This window comes from Cryptomeria japonica, chromosome 9 (assembly GCF_030272615.1).
Source record: "Cryptomeria japonica chromosome 9, Sugi_1.0, whole genome shotgun sequence".
Lineage (NCBI taxonomy): Eukaryota > Viridiplantae > Streptophyta > Pinopsida > Cupressales > Cupressaceae > Cryptomeria > Cryptomeria japonica.
Window position 1 is genome coordinate 476570375 of NC_081413.1, and position 17434 is coordinate 476587808.

The 17434-nt window shown below is 39.1% G+C and overlaps 1 protein-coding gene across 4 annotated transcripts in view; it reads left to right on the forward strand.

The window, feature by feature from the left end:
* LOC131075971 (uncharacterized) overlaps nucleotides 1-17434 on the forward strand; it is a 169684-nt gene that overhangs the window by 36918 nt on the left and 115332 nt on the right. The window contains exon 1 of one of the 4 annotated variants that reach the window (XM_058012974.2): nucleotides 7396-7597. The exons of the other annotated variants lie outside the window; for them this stretch is intronic. Within the exon in view, the coding sequence (XP_057868957.2) occupies nucleotides 7457-7597 (141 nt within the window). The 5' untranslated portion in view covers nucleotides 7396-7456. Of the gene's footprint in view, nucleotides 1-7395; nucleotides 7598-17434 lie in introns of those variants that run through there. 4 annotated transcript variants of the gene reach the window in all.

The following is a 17434-nucleotide window of genomic DNA, read 5'->3' on the forward strand; positions in this document are numbered from 1 at the left end:
CATCTTCCTACTAGAAGTGGCCCTGCTCTTCGTGAGGGTGTAAACAAGATGATAGGTCTAATGTCATTTGAACCTGGTGTTTTGACCCTACACAACTCTAATCGGTCACACGCAATAGGTACCTCCTAACTAGTATGACCTCTGACTAGGTAGTGCATCTGGACCATGTGAACTGATAGATGCTTGCATAACGCAGCACCACCTTGGCCAAAGTTTTTCATAGTTGCAAGCACAAATGAACGTGCAATCAATGTTCACCACCCTACTCGGCTAGAATATCAATCTAGGGTTTTCTCATACTGATCAACTAGGCTGTCTCTTATGCTAACTGCATACTGACAAGGGTTTAGAGACACACTTGACTTTAAGTTTAAGAACTACTTTCTAGACCATTCTTGGTGCAGTCTTTGTTGTGCTATGTTCGTGGACAGCTACCATTCACAAGATGTTCATGACATTTTCAATTAAGTTAATTGTTGCTAGAGTCTAACTGGCGCCATACTGGTGTAAGAGCACCCGGGCGATCAGCACCAACCAAAACAACTTATTTTTAGTTTGTTTGGTTTTCATGTGGCATCTCACCATGGTCGGCTTTGTCTCAAAACATAGAATGAAGTCTTCGAAGTTTTGGTAACCTTGGAGGCTTACAAAGAACAGAGCTTTTGTATAATTAGAGTGGTTTATAAACTTTTCAGCTAATGCTATTGATTGATGCATTGCCTAACTCCTTAACCTTGGAAGCAAGGTGTAGCCAATTGAAGGTTTGGAACGGGGCATGGATATCCATCAAGGGACCTCCTCGGATGTTGTAGCCACGATGATGCCCTCATAGACGTAGACAGGGTACATTAACTGTATGACAAAATGCCTCAAAGAAAAGTGGCCTCATGGATTGCAATGATGTACAAATGGATTTGTTGACAGTATGTAATGTGTGGAAGCACACGGATTGCCTGACAGAATGCCTCTAAAGTTTGCAAAGATCGCAGGATGAGTACAAAATGGATCAGTGAAACTATCGAGCAAATGCAAATTGGCAGGCGCCATCATCCTCCTAGCCCGTGCCAAAATGGGAGCTTTAAAACTGAGTTTGGACATCCATCAATACATAAGAAGGCATATGTTTTGTAGAACGGGTATAGTGAACATGATTCCAAATTGATTCGGCTTTTTTGTGAAACAAAATGTCAGAGGAGGGGAATTGAATAGGCTGGAAATTGATTGAACTTATGGAGAAAATGAAACAATTAAAAAAAAAAACCAAAATAATAAAATTCTTCAACTTCCTCATGCATTGAGCTGGCAAAACTAGACCACAGGCAAGATTATAAAGAGAGGCATAGGAAGTGTGGTATGGAGGAGGGTGCATAAGTGTGGGCTGCGCAGGTGGGGAAAAGTGTGAGCATTGCTTAAGAGGTTGCAGTCAAGAGGATTGGAGGGCTGCATAGGAAGTAGAAAGGGGCTACATAGGTAGAGGAATACAATATGTATGTATAGGGAGAGAGTTGTTTACCTATGAAGGGAGAGAGAGGCCAATAGAAGGCCCTGAATGTAAGAGTTTGTTACAGCTTTGATATGAAATAAGGTTTTCTTTTATGTTGCAATCTTGTGTCATCTGAATTTGTGAGCAGAGAGTCTTTGTAGAAGTTTTGTGTTTGTGTTTGTAGGTTGCAGGAAAGGGGAGTTTCTTCTTGCATCACATACTCGTGAACACGAGCTTGCATACTTACACCCTCATATTTACGAATATATGCCTTCAAGTCAAGGATTTCACAATTGTTATCTTTACTTCTGTAAAGCCAACAATTTCTGTAATAATGAACCTTGGCAGAAAACATAAGAGTATGAATACTTGCTATACAAAACAGAGATGAAAACACAGTGCAAACCCTTTCCTTATTTGTACCTTGGAACTGAATCCTTAAGCCTTGTTAATTTGGTTTAACATCTTCACTATACGTGCTAGTACAAGTATGAATTAAGCACAGTTACAACTGTTGTTTCTTTTTCAAGTTTATCTTTGCATAAACAGACTGCCAGAGAGCATACAGCTGTATGCTTCACCTTTAAAGATGTTAATAATTATTTGCTGCTACTAAATTTTCTTCCCTTAAGGTTGAAAAAATATACATGTTTGCTACTTTGCATTTTGGATTGTAATAATGAATTATTTCATATTGATTTTGCTATTGCTATAGTCTCTTTGTCTCAGAATAGAGACACAGCAAGAGGCAGAACATTACTAAGTTGGCCATAAATACGTTTAGCATAACCATGTTTACTGAATACACTTTCTTGATAAATAACAATACTGCTGCAAGTATAGCTTATCGACCTAATATCTCATAACATGAAATTAATTCATTCTGAACTAAAACAAATTATTTAACTAGTTCATCTTTCATAATATCAGAATTTAACAATTGATTTCAGAGCAAGAACCTGGCTTATGTGCCTGTTTTCCAAGATTGATTGAGTTGAAACACTTCCAAAGCCTTAAATCTACCTTTCTCAGCCATGTCAGTGTATTCCCAAATCACTGTTTGTGTTCCTTAAGCTTTCTGTGAGAAAGAAAATCAGACAAACATCTTTCAAGCGTTCTTTCCGTATATAATGTATAACTTCAAAAGCTTCCCAATTTAACTTTATTCCCCAAATGGTTAAGTTCATTTCAAGAAATTCTGATTACTTTTTAATGAATTCCCATGTTATTACATCGGATTCCCAACTCCCATGTTGCTGGGGTTACAATATCCAAACCCACGATAAAAGATGTGGCTGCTCATTATATTTGGTTGGTGCCACCTTACTTTCATAAGTATGGCCGATATAATTGTGGTTACTCACATGTTCATAAATATGGCCTTTGGCCAATATGTATATTGATCTTGAATAAAGAATGATTCATACAGTTCACTTAGTATCATTACATGATACTTATATAACTATGGGTGTATACTACATGTGGTATATACATACTTATGTATATGTATATATATACTTGTGCCACATTATCATGTCGCACACTGATATACATATATATACATACGTGTATATATGTACTCCTTATACTATAGGTACATAATCATTTATGTATTAAATACATTACTTTTAAATTAAAGTAAAAGTTCGGAATGATTATCAGTTCAATTCTTAGCTTTGAACCTAGTTATATGAAGGCTTAAGTCAACATCATGAGTTCTTAATTAAGAAGGAACCCTAAAAACTCAATTGACTGCCTAGGGTTAACCATAATAGGAACCTAATTTACGAGTCCACAACCTAGGTTCTATCATAACATGACATGACAAATACTTATAGTCTTCAGAGACTTAGATGGCAATTCGACCCTTCACCTGCTTACCTCCTATACCCGATGATACCTTCCCTCCTGTTGTGCGTTGCACACACTCCCTGTCGCCGACAAGGTCCCCCTCTTTTGGTTTTCAGCCTTTGTCCTGTTGAGTTTCGAATTTTTGATTTTTGTTCGCCGTCCCTCTTGTTGGGATCCAGGAAGTGGTGAAGCAGTAACCTTTGCGGTCATTGAAGAAAGGGTGTGTTTGGATTTTGAGTCGCATGGCCTGGGAGTTCTGCGCGGAGAGTCTCACATTTTTTGAATGCCCGAAATCGAAACATGAGAGATCTGGTTACAGCGTAAGCCTGAGAATCTGCTAAATAGAGGTAAATGTCTAAGTGAAAACCTTTTCAAAAAGGCCTTATGGCCCGAAAAGACAAGTTAAATAAAGAGTTGGCAAAATCCCTTAGGAGGCTGGTTTTCGCCATGAAGTAAAATGTCCAAGTTGAAACCTTCGCAAAAGTGGTCTTTAGGCCGAAAAAACGCCCAAACACTGGAAAACGCAAACTTTAAAAAGTTTTTAAAATACCCCTTTAGGCCGATTTTCGCCACCCAAGTGAAGTGTCTAAGTTGAAAACCTTTCAAAAGTGCCTGTTGGGCCGATTTTCAGGGGCTAAAGGTAAAATGCGAAAATAGAAGACCTTTTCAAAATGGCCTTAGGAGCCGAAATTCGGCGAATAGAAGCAAAATGTCAAATGTCTTAAAAGTTTGCAAAAGCTCGAAAGGTGCTGAAATTCGACGAGTAAGTTAAAATGTTCAAAGTTTACAAGTGTGCCTTTTAGGCTGATTTTCGCCAAAAGGGAGCTAAATGTCAATTTCATAAAATAGAAAACCTTTTCAAAGCACCCAAGTTTGCCGATTTTCGGGGGTCAAAGGGCAAATGTCAAATGTCTTAAAAGCTTGCAAAAGGGCCATTTAGGCTGAATTTCAGGGCCCAAGCTAAAGCATCAATCTTGAAGAAACTTTTCAAAATATCCATAAAGGCCAAAATTCGGCGAATAAAGGTAAAACGTTAAAAGAACAAAGTTTGCAAAAGAGGGTTAAAGGCCGAAGTTCGCGAAGTCAAGTAAAGACGTTTAAGTTTAAAACCTTGCAAAATGGCCCTCCAGGCCGAAGTTTGCAAAATAACCCAGTGAACCTTTCGATTTCGCCCCCAACCCGAATTTCGCGAGAAGTCTGAAAGTTCGTAAAGTGTTATAACAGCGAACCTTTCGATTTCGCCCCGAACCCGATTTTCGCCAGAATGTTGAAGCGTTAAACTTTAGCGTTTACAAGAGGACTCTTCACCTCGAAATTAGGAGAATTGCGCAATACGTAAGGCAGGGTGTCGCTAAATCAAGTTTGCAAATACCACGCTCAGGCCGAAACTGGAAGATAGGACCATTTGCGCGAAATAGGGTTAGAGGCCGAAATCGAAAATATCAAATGCGTTAAGGGAGAAGGGAGTGTTTGAAACCATCCACGCAAAGCTTGCACATTTCCCCCCGAGGTCGTGAAATCCCGATAGGCCCAAAAATCAAAGGGCGAGAATAATAAAGGCAGGGGAAGTCGCGAAGTAGAGCCTAGGCGGTGTCATAAGGTTTACATGTGTTTCCTCCAGCCCTCCAGCCCGAAAATTGGGCAATTTGAGAATCACGTGAGTTGAAGGAAAGGCATTTAAAAAGTTTTTAGAGCAACCCTACAGGCCGAGTTTGCACAAAGCCCTTCTAACCCGAAGTTTGGGGAGATCGTAGGATTGACACCTTGTTTGCTAGGTAAGCTCGCTTTATCTCCTTTGAAATCATTTAAAATAAATGCAAGACTGGTCAATGTGTTTAAGCAGATAATAAAAAAATTAATTAAATGGTGAAATTCTGTAGACCACATTTTTTCCTTTTGAAAGGCATCAAACAAAGCATTTAAAGCAGAGTTTGTCATTAAAATTAACCTATGAATGCAAATTTCAGGCTTAGGAAATTTTGAACCTCATTTTTGAAAACTGAACTTAAGACTTTGAGTGCAAATTTAGCAATCATTGAACAGCCAAGCCCTGAACCGCAGCCAAGTAGCAAATTTTAAACGAAGAGCTTAATAACATTTCATTTCCAAATTAATCAGGCTCTTTTGCTGAAACATCATACTTTCTTCAAATTTCAGTTTTCCCGTTATTCCTAACGTGTTAGCATCATTCTCTATTTTGACTAACCTGTTTGTTTCCTTCATCTCGTCTCGTAATCCGCATCCAGTTGTGCAGGGTAAATGCCTAAATCTGCGGTAGAATCCTCAAAGACGCTTGGTGCAGTCGGAACATCTCGGGTTTCTAAATCAGACATTCACCGCAAAGGCGAGAAGATGAAATACCAGTACCAGAGAGGAGGACTGAGGGAGTCAAAAGTTCAGAGCATATGGGAAAACATAGGCGATACTGACTAGGGCCACATAGACTTTCAGGACTTCAGAGACCGGGTATATTCTCCTAACACCAATGGCAAGCCTAAGCGGATGATGGAAAGTGGTATCGCCCAGGCAGCAGGATTTCCCCCATCAGTGCAGAATTATGAGCTAGTAGTTGAGGGTGCCCGACATTATCAGCTAGAGACTAGATTAGTAGTTCTAGAAAATATGGTGCTTGCTGACTTCACACCTGAGGCCATTGGCGATGCATTTGACATCCCATTCCTGGATAACCTCATTGCGACAACCATAGATGAAGCACAAGTTGCATATGATATGAACCCTGCTAAATGCAGGACATTGATAAACGAAGAATGGTATAAGGAGAGAAGGCCTCTGAGTATTAGAATCGGGAAAAAGACTCCCAGAAGTGACTTTCACAATGAGCATGGGGATATGGTCACCTTGCTCAGCCGAGTTATGGGACTCCCTCAATCTAACTTTTTTGAAGAGTGGATGTTCTACTTTACGGAGCAGGTCTTTGTTGGGAAATCCAAGTTCGACTGGGCTCAGATCATCAATGACAATATTCATACACAGCTGGTCGAACTTGAAGAAAAGAAGTGCTTCACCATGACCTCTTACCGAGTTTATATGTTCGCCCGACACCAGCCACTAACAGGGTTAATCAAGAAGGGTGAAATCAGGAACGGGCCCAATCAGGTAAAGGTGTACGAATACTATCCTCAACTACATTACTATGACATAGCTCAAAGGGAAAAGAGCAACCCTGCTTATGCAATTGGTCAATATGAGCATGTCAATGACGCCTTCACAATGCGCCTAGTGTAGTACCCCTGCCCTAATCAATTTTTAATCTCAGTTTTATCTTAGTTAGTTTATCATAATATAATGATTATAGTCAGATGTATTGATTTAGTGCATATCTGTTAATGTGGTTTTCACACTAGTTGTATGCAAGTTGCTTAGTGTTCCTATTTCATGGTATTAAAATCGGGCTAATGCTTTCATTAAGTTTATATATGTATGCATGTATGACTCTTGGTTGCAGGAGATTTCAGGTACCACGCCGCATGAGTGCGAGGTTTGTCTTCACCTGGATTTGCAGGTTTGAGAGTACCTCTTTAATCCTTAGAGTTGGATTAGGTGGTCGTAAGACCCTAGTTGACCATAGTCGTGCTCAAGTAAGCATTGCCAGTCGTCGTCGGTATTCCCTTTTTGTTTGGGTTTGCGAGTCGTCTGTCTGGATGACCTTCTTGGTTTGCGTGTTTTGGTGTGTATGGTTAAATTGATTAATTAGTCCTTAGTATTTAATTTGATTAAATATGTGTTTGTGCATTAAAGATTAATGGACTAAATTAAACAGGATTTCTTTATGTGATTTATCGTTAATCTGAATTGCTCGATTTAAATTGGGAGCAAGTTCAATTTAATGGTTAAATTTTAAATATTAAATGCTTTATGTTTATGCTTATGAAATGAAAGATTTAAATTTAATTGAAATAGAATTAATTTTTATCTTCATGGCATTTTGGAAATAGAAAGGTTAAATTGAATTAATTGAGAAAATCAATTTTAAATTTGAGAGGCAAGTTTAATTTGTTGATATAGTTTAAAAGAATTATTTTAAATAAAAATTTTAATTCCAAAAATGAAAATTTTGGTCAAACTTTTCCTTATAACCTAGACTTTCGGAAAATTTGAGGGATGGATATTTTTGGAAGAAAAAAAAAAATGTTGGTTGGAAAAATATTTTTTGGATGTAAATTGGGGGTTTTAGATGGGGAAGGATTCCTTGAGCTGCAGATTGGGGCTCTTCAGCAGATCTTGCCAGGAATGCGAGATAAGGTAGGATTCAGATCCATCTCTTTGATTTCTGGTTGTATTGTTCTTGTTTTTTTTCAAAACCAAATATTGGATATCAGTTGGAAATGGCTGTTCATGAGGAACTCTTGTTTAAATCTCCTTTGGGTGTTCTCAAATTCAAATTCTATTTTAGAAATTAGATGTTGTTGGAAAGAATGGTTGGATTATTGAGTTTAAATGCCCCATTTTGCCCAAGTATGGGTTTTTGTTGAAGAAATTATTTATCGTTTGATATTCTTCAAATTGTTTGCGGATTTGAAACTTTATTCTTGCTGGGAAAATTCTCATTTTAAGTTTATATGAAGCTGTGTGTTTTTAAAAAAAAAAAAAAAAAGGAAAACAAATGGAGTTTTGGTTTTAAAAATAAATCTTTTTAGTCTCTGAGAGACTGGTTTTTTTTAGACTGTGTTTTACACAGTAATCTTAAAAAAAAATTAAAAAAAATGATAATTTTTTTGGGAAACCCCAAGAGGGAGCTGCGTATCCCATTGGGACAGCAGTGCACCCCAAGGGGTGCTGCATGCTTTCCTTTGGGAATAGCAGCGCTCCCTTTGGGATGCTGCGTGCTCTCTTGGGAAGCAGCGCTTCCCCTTTGGGGCTGCGTGAGCTCCCATGGGGACCACGTGGAAACCCCCCCCTCCCTTTTAATTTGTAATTTTTTTTTAGTTAAAAAAAAAATAAATTAATAAATAAATTTATTAATTTAAAAGTTTTTTTTATAAAGTGTTTAATTAATTATTAATTAATATTAATATATATTTATCAATGGAAATAAAAGTATATATTTTGATTAATATTTAATTGGATTATTATGCAATATTAAATATTAATTGTGTATATTTTATTAACCGTAGGGTTATAAATATATATGAATTAATATTTAATCCTTTTGGACCTATAATATTAGGGGAGCATCTTTTGGAAAAGATGAAATATTGTTTATATTGGAAAAATTTTCGAGATAAAACATACTTTATTCAAGAATATATATTGTTTGAAGATTTTAATGATATAGGCCATATGGAAATGTTAGAAATGAATATTTAATCATTGGACACTATGAATTTAAACGATATGCTTTTGGAAATTTAATTAAGTATCATTTGGGCAAATTGTTAAGTTACTAATATTCTCATTTAGTAAAAATGAATGGTTAATTTATATTTTTCCTCTGTTTGAGAAATAGACAATGGTACTATTGCAAATTGTGATATTGTATTCACCTTGCAATGATGATTTCCTATTAGTGTATTTTTGGAAACTTAGATCATGTAGAAAACTCGATCGACCTTTACTGATTTAATCAATGGGAAAGAAAGTTGTCCTTCCTGATTGTTGACTATGCGAGTTTAATTTCTGTATTTGTTTTTTTTGCTTATGTAATGGCAAGCTTTGACTTGTTTGATTGGACCCTGTCGTATGGTTGATTTGGGTTCCTGTTCCAGTCCTCGGTCTCGAGTATGATTGTTGTTTTGTAGGTGTGTCGTAATTGGTCATAACCTTTATGTGGGTGTCGAATGATGATTCGTGGTTGACCAGAGTTGGTCAGGTCTCTGGTTAGAGTACCGTCAGTAAGTGTACCTCTTTTGAGTCGTGTTTGACCAAATGGTTGTTCCCTCCTTCTTGAACTCCGTTCGTCTAACCATGTGTATTCCTTGGTTTTTGAGTTCGTCCGAGTTTAGTCTAGTGTCGTATGGGAAAGTGGCTTGAGATTTGGGGGCCGCGCCCAAAGTGGCTGCTGGGTAACCCATCGAAAGTGAGTCTAATAAGTGATAACCTAACAATAGATTAGGATGTTAATCTTTAAGTAAGATAATTGTGCCTCACACATGGGACGAGTGCTAACACAGACTCGACATGCTATGAGAAGGCCTGAAATGGCAAACCATCATCCTTGTCTTCATGAAAGAATGTGTGGGTCCACATGAGGCTTGGATGGGCCGGAGGTTTGGATTAGGTTGCCAGGGTAACCAGTGTATGGGGCCGAAACCTATGAAGACCTGCCATGGTAACCGTACCGGGTTGTGTGATGACACTTGTCCCTACGTTCGCTAGTGTGTTGTCGTTTTGTCCTGTTAGGAGCACGTTTGTGGGTCATCCTATTGTCGATACCCTTGTGAGTACTTGGGTTCATGTTAGACCTTGGGTGATGATGACTCAGTTTTGTGGATGCTCCAGTGGACCTTTGTATTAGCTTTGATTATGTTCAGCTGGATCCTTTTCTTTTCAGGGATCGATTATGTATTTATTGACCGATGCGGTTGTTTGTATATTGATTATGTTTCACCTTGATGGCCGGATTGTAATGGTGTAACCTCATGTATTCTTAACTTTATTAATTATCAGAGGGGTCTTGCAGTTGAGCAGACCCGGAGATGTAGCCCTTTAGGGGTGAACTCCGAGATCATTATGGTGTTATGTGATGTTATTCTCTTATGTTTCCCTTATTCAACTTTATCATGTATGAATAGCTTTTGTTAGAATGTATTAGTGGATAAGATGGAATTAACTTTAAATGCTTATATGCAGTCCTTTCTTGAATGCAGTAAATTGGATCATGAATGAATGTAGCTTAGTATAATGGAATATATTTAGTTGTTGTTAAGAAAATTAAGTATGCTTGAAAAGATCTCATAAGTTTATGATGAAATTCTTGTGTGATAGAATATTAGATGCATGGCTTGTATTTTAATGAAAAGCTTGAATGAGGATTATGAATAGATCTTAATGGATGAACCTTATCTTGTGAATTATATATTTCCATCTTTTGAAAGAAATTATCTTGATTAAGAATTATCTCGTTATTAAGATAATCAGCTTATTGGATTAATTGTGTGAGTTAAGTGAATTGTGAAATTTAAGTAATCTCGTTGGGAAACTCTTTAGGTGTTAGTTGATGTCTTCCGCTTTGTAATCTGAATCTTTGATATCTTGTTGTATCTTAATGTTGTGTAACTTTAAAAAAAAATAAAAAATTATTGCACTCTAAAACATGTGTTTTGGCTTAATTCCTTCGGGGTTTCCTGGCAAGGCATTACACCTAGTTAGGTTGATGCAGGGGGATTGCACACAAGGCTCTCAAAGCAAGCTACCATTTTGGTACAAAAGTACAGCGCCTGGTTTATTCAATTCCCTAGGTTCTCCTATATCCGGATAGCCGGCTTTGAGGGAGCTCCGTTCCGACTTCCACGCTATCCAACAGACAAAGTAATTCTTATGGAAGTTGCAAGGCAAGCACATCCAACGGGCAGCTTACTCAGAGGTAAGAAACAGTTCGGATTCACCTTCCCTATGATTTTGGGTAACCTCGATGTGCATTTCAAGAATTCAGTGCAAGTCGATGAGTCACTTGCTGAGTTAGCATCTTATGGCCTGCAGGAACATTTATCAAGGAAATGTTTTGATCATGACAATTTGGCAAAAAGAGCCTATGGCAGGCGCTATAGAGCAAAGGAATCAATTGAGGACTATTGGAAGAATTGTTCTGATGACTATGAGGTCCGACGGCATGAATATTCAAGGTTAAGTGTGCAGCAGATGCGACTTTATGAATACCGTCGAGTCCTAGGTCAATTGACAGACTCTAGCAATTGCTTGTAGGTTCAGGAGTTTGAGGCAGTAAGGTACCTCTTGCCAGGCATTGATTGGTCTCAGGATCCGATTACTGATTTTGAGGCAGTTATGGCAGCTCCGGGAAGGTACACCGATCATTGGCTACACCAACAGATTGAGAGATTGACCCATGAAGGAATTCAATTCACATACCATATGATGGACAGTCTCGATTCCCAGTCTTCAGAAGATGAGGGAACCTCAAGTGTACCAAAGGAAGAGGTTGAGAAACCCGAAAAGAGAAAGAAAGCTAGAGCTAATAGAGGGACTCAAGCGTCAAAAAGGAATAGAAGGGAAAAGATCCCTATTAGAAGGCCAGAAGTCACTTCATCATCCAAGGACCCTAGTTCCGAGGATGATGTAGTTGAACTTGACTATATACCTGCTCCGCCCTCCCAGAGCGATGTTGATGCATTCGAGGCTAATAATCCTCCGACACAAGATGAGCTAGGTACAGAGGTAAAGATCATTGATTTTAGTGAACCTGGAAATCAAGCTGAGGAAGGAGAAATTCCGCCTAATCAAGAGGCTAATATGCATGAACTCACCCAGGGGAGTCAGCATGAATTACAACTGAATAGTGCCGGCAAAGATGACACCATCGTCGAAGGAGAACGAAAGGCGGATGAGACCCACGAGCTCGACAGAATTGAAGAGCAACCATCACAAGGGGATACCCAACAGTTGTTCAGTGAGGTAGGGGAGAACTCAGCTATAAGTAAAGGGCTGGATACTGCATCTGCTCCTATGGCAGATCAATTGCAGATATGCAGTGAACCAATTGAAACCTAAGGTGCAGAGTGGAAATTTGGCCATAACATCTGGGCAGACCATACCTCAAGACTGGTTAGTTGCTCGTGCACAGCAGAAGGCAGCCACCAAGCCACCTATCGACTTGGAGGATATTTTCTCTCGCATAGGGGAAACAAAGTCCAAAGGGAAGAAAAAGCCTAAGACCTACTCTCGGATCACCAAGGATGAGCAGAGGAACCGCACCATCCATATCGCCACTCCGCCTGTCGATAAGCCAACAGATCAAATTGCGTTGGCCGATTATAGCATTACAACTATCCCGATAGGGCGAGCCACCAAAGAACAAGAAAGGGAGGAGTTCAAGGACTCCGTGCAAAATATGCTTAGGCAACTCGACGAGATAACTTCTGAGAGAAACATGTACCGAGTTCATGTTGAGCAGGCCGAGGGGTACATTGATCACTTGCTGAAACCGTTGCATCATGCCCCCGAATCCCATGTTCCCCCATCGGCATTGGCGCAAAGGACTACAACAGAGTTTGAAGGAGTACGGGATACCGCCAAGGCTGTCAAGGAATGGATTCGAGACATTAAGGAAAAGGGAGAGCTGATCATTGAAGATGTAAAGGAAATGGCCCACCATCGAGAGACCATTTTGGTCAAATTGTTCGAGGTAAAGAGGGAATGTCTCAGGGTTCATGAGGTCGTTGGTACAACTCTTCCCCTCATGAGGGCTCTTTTCTGGACCCACGCGCAGATTCCCACATTATCCACTATCTTGGATCCCTATGACATCGGTGTCTTTAAAGAATGGTACTGGACCGCCACCATGAAGAATGAAACAAAAGATACCATTAATAAAGAGCAGGCGGAATGCGAGGAAATCTTGAAGGACATGAGGGACCTTGGTGGAAGGATCCTCCGATCAATGGTTCTGGGCTGGAAAAATAGTTTGTCCGATGACCTGGTGCAGCTTGACTGGGAGGATAGATTGAGAATGGATAAGGTCGCCTACTCCATGGAGGACTTGGAGTTTGCCAGTGGATTGCATTCAGACATTTTGTGTTTTGAAGCTCATTGGTCTGACTGGAAGGATGGGTTAAAGCATGTAGATCGTCATTTGGAGGGCATGCAATATAAAATACGCCATCCTCCTATGCCTCAATTCATGGTGCTGTTCCAGCTATGCATCAGATTTCAAGACTATGTTCGAGCAGAACGTGCGGCAGGTCGGGACCTCTGGAAGGAATATTTGCACGTTGAGGATGAATTTTTAGAGAAAGGGTCTACAACAGAAAAGGAAAAAGTGCTTTCATAAAGTGCAGAATTCTTTTAAAATCTTAAAAAGCACTATTTGGCCATAAAGTTCATTTCTAACTGCCAAATCAATTGTAAATCTTGAGCTCCGTGCGTGTGCACTTTTTGAGCTGCTTTTTGGTAGCTATTAATTACCTCTTTTAGGTAGTTATTATTTCTCCTTTGGTGGTTGCTGATATTTTGCCTCCTATATATGGGCATGGGTACTATGTTGTATTGATGAATCTGAGCCACTTGTTTTGTTTTAATCTTGGCCATTCATGTAAATTTTGAAGCTCTATTTAAAGGGGTTGGTTTTCCCTTATTTTTGAAAAGAAGTCTAAGATTGTTGCTGAAACTTTGGCGAAATTCATGCAGAATTAATGGATATTAAAGTTGTCTCATTTCTTTGTGAGTGCATGGTCTCCTTCTTCACTATGTAATATTCGTGTTATGCATTTTGTTTTCAGATAGTATTTTTAGGATAATATTTGATAGAAACTTTGGTGTTCATACCATTAAGGATTGGCTGATTGTCATTCCCCTTGCATGGTTAGTCTGAACCCATTTGTGTGCTTAGTTCGGTTGTTAAACATCAAATGAATGGATGTCGAGTTCTGCATTTATGTTTAGTAGCATGAAAATTCAACTCCCTTTGAAGATTGCACTAGATTCTACGACATTGTGCTTTATCAGCTAATAATGTTAAATCTGGTTTTTTTGAGGTTTCTGTCTATCTTCCTGAATATGTTATCCAAGAAAAATTAGATGATATAGGACTATTGAACTTTAGGGAACTCGCTCGAAGCCGTCCGTCTAACCTTAAGTCCCCTTTGTGTTTTCAGCAAAACACATCAAACCGCTAAGCTATCCTGCAGTCAAGACTTGACAACCAAAACATTGAGGTAATCCCCATTGATCAAATTAGTACAGCATTAGGGATTTCCTTATCTCAAGAGTGGATAGGATTCTTAGCATTTCTATTATGCGTTGGCCGGATGGAGTTGTAGCAATGTGATTTTAGACATGTCAACACCTCCCTTCTTGGAGGACGATGAATTTCCCGCAACCACTAGGTCATAAGAATGTTGTTAGACCAATATCTTATCAATTATTCTAGCATGTATAAATATGATTAAAAGGCAATACAAAACTTCATTGACTATCAAATGAATTCATTTCACTTATGAATTTTGGAACCGTTGTTCAATTGTCATTAACTAGACATCACATTATAGTGCACATAAAGCATAGCATAGTATCAGTGAAAAAGAGGGATGTAACAGATTGATTGAGTGCACTATCCCATGTTAAACACGAAGTTATCAACTATGGTGGTTGTGACTTGGATTTGCAAGAGAATATATTGGTGAGCAAATGATGTTGAAATGAATCTAAGATGCACACTATTAGAGTGCTGACAAGTTCAGCCAACAAGTTGAGTTTAAGAAGGAGTGGTGAAGTCAAAAGAAAGAGATTAATAAAATTCAAGCACACTTTTTTAGATTTGTTTGTCTTTTTCAATTGAGGCGGCCAAAATGGAGAAATCATGCATAACGCAAATATCAAATAAAGCGTGCTTTTTAAAAGATTTTGTTCAAATGAATCACACCATGGAGAAAAGTCTTTATCAAAGTCAAATTGGTTTATAATGATACTAAGTCAAATTGGTTTATAATGATACTTTAGGTGGCTATTTTGTCAGATTGTTTTATCATGAATAGCGATCATATGGTGGGTATGGGAACAAGAGAACAAGTGAATAGTGCTAAAACTGATCAGAATAGGACAAGAACAATTCCCTATCAGCATAAAGTCATCTGATCAAGGTGGTGGTCTGTCTTAAAAAATTGTGCCTATGAGAAAATAGGAAGTGTGGCACATGAGATGGTGATAAAATACGAGAACCATGTCTAAGTTTAAACTGTATCCTTGTTGTGACCATTTCACACATCGCCCCATTTAAATGGGGACCCCCTCTTTTTTGCTCGTTTTTGCCTGTTTCTCTCTCTGCTTTTAGGGTTTTTGAGTGAGTGAGTGAGTCATCTGGATTAGGGCTAAGCCTTAGGGTTTCCTTTTTTGATATTTCAAGCCGAAGTCCAGTCAATTTTGAAAGTTTGTTGAGCATTCTCGCATGGATTGCAATTTTGAAATAGGATGAGTCTGTCAGGATGTCAGGTGTGTTTGTCTAGGTCCAGTCGGAATTTTGAAAGCAAGTCCAAATTTTGCCTTAGTGTTAGTGATGGAATTGTGCAATTTTGTTCGGGTGAATTTTGACCAAATTTTGGAAGGTTTGATAATTGATTCCTGGCCTTGGAGATAGCCTAATAATGCCTTGTGAAGTAATTGGAAGCCTAAATTCTCGACATTTTGGCCTATAGGGGTAAAATCGCTCCTGTCCTTCAGTCAAGGACCAGGGCGAAATTTGTATTTTATGCATCTTGGTTATTGACTTGTTTCATTTATCTTGTGCAGGGTCGCTAGGAGATGTAGTTGAACATAAATTGGAAGTTTTGAAGATTTTGAGGCTCAAAGAATGGCAAGTTTCAAGGTATAAGGCCAAATCGCTCCTGTCCCTCTCCCAGGGACCAGGGCGAAATGGCTTACTTAGACCATTTTCGTCTTAGTTGATCAAATCAAGGCATCAAGGACGCAATAAGAGATGAAATTAACCTAATGGAGCATCCAGACTTAGTCATTTGCAATGAAAATTGAACATTTGGCCTCAAAGACAAAAATCGCTCCTGTCCCTCACTGAAGGACCGGAGCTTGTTTCTCAAAATTGCACTATCTTTGCAGGACCAAGACGATTTTTGGATTGGAAGAGATCAAGAAGGGCATCTTTTGTCCATTGAATATAATTTGAAGTAATTTGCAAACAAGGAATGTGCCAAAATGACAAAATCGCTCCTGTTCCTCTTCAAGGGACCAGAGCGATTTTCTCAAAGGACAAGTTTCGGACCAAGGGAAAGCGAATTTCAAGCCAGAGATGAAGGAAAGGCGACCCAACCAATCCGTCAAAGATGATTTCGAAAGTTGGTGAAACACAAGTGAGCTAATAAATGCAAAATCGCTCCTGTCCCTCTGTCAGGGACCAGGGCGAAATATGCCTTATCTAGCATTTCCTTCCGAATTTGGTTAAGTCCAGGCCAAAGGGCATGATGGTAAAGATGTTTGGAATGCCTCAAAGAGGAACGAAGTGGTAAATAGCCCAAAAACTTGATGAAATTGTCCAAGGTGCTCCTGTCCCTCTCCTAGGGACCAGAGCGATTTTCTCATGAAGCAAGTTTTTGGCGAAGGTGAAGTGAATTCTAAGTTCGAGGCAAATGAAAGAGGGCGTAACCACCCTATTGAAGATAATTTTGAAGAATGCAAAGCACAAGTGAAACCTATTTTGTCCTAGGCGCTCCTGTCCCTCTCCAAGGGACCAGAGCGATTTCCTCATGAAGCAAATTTCCCACAAAATTTGAACAAGTTTCATGTTGGAGATGAATGAAGGGGAGCATAATGAATCCATTGAAGATAGTTTTAAACATTGGCAAAGAAAGATTGAGCCTATAATTGCCAGATCGCTCCTGTCCTTCAGTCAAGGACCAGGGCGAAATTTAGATGATCAAGTCGTCCCTTCCAAGTTTGGTCGGATCCAAGCCAAGGCACAAGGTGGCGAAGATGTTGGAGGTGCTTCGAAGGAAAGCAAGGTTACAAAGACCATGAAAAGTGATGAGAAATGACTAAGGCGCTCCTGTCCCTCTCCAAGGGACTAGAGCGAAATATGCAAGTGTGTCCAATTTTGAGGTGTCACTTCCATTTCAAACGTTCAAGAAGGAATAAGAGACACTATTTTACATTTTGAAAGCAATTGAAAATTGATATGATCAAGGATTAGCTCAAGGAACAAAAGTTCGCTCCTGTCCTTCACTGGAGGACCAGGGCGATATTCATTGAAACAATCATTTCCTTCCTAGACCACGTCAAGGCATGGGCATGCAAGATCGAAAATGTCTTTAGGAAGACGATGAACAAGGGGTTAACATCGAAAGTCAACAATTTTGAGCTCAAACACAAAGTTCGCTCCTGTCCCTCTCCCAGGGACCAGAGCTATATTGTTAATATTTCAAAATCCTCCCATGATTAGGCGCCAATATTTTCGAAATGCAT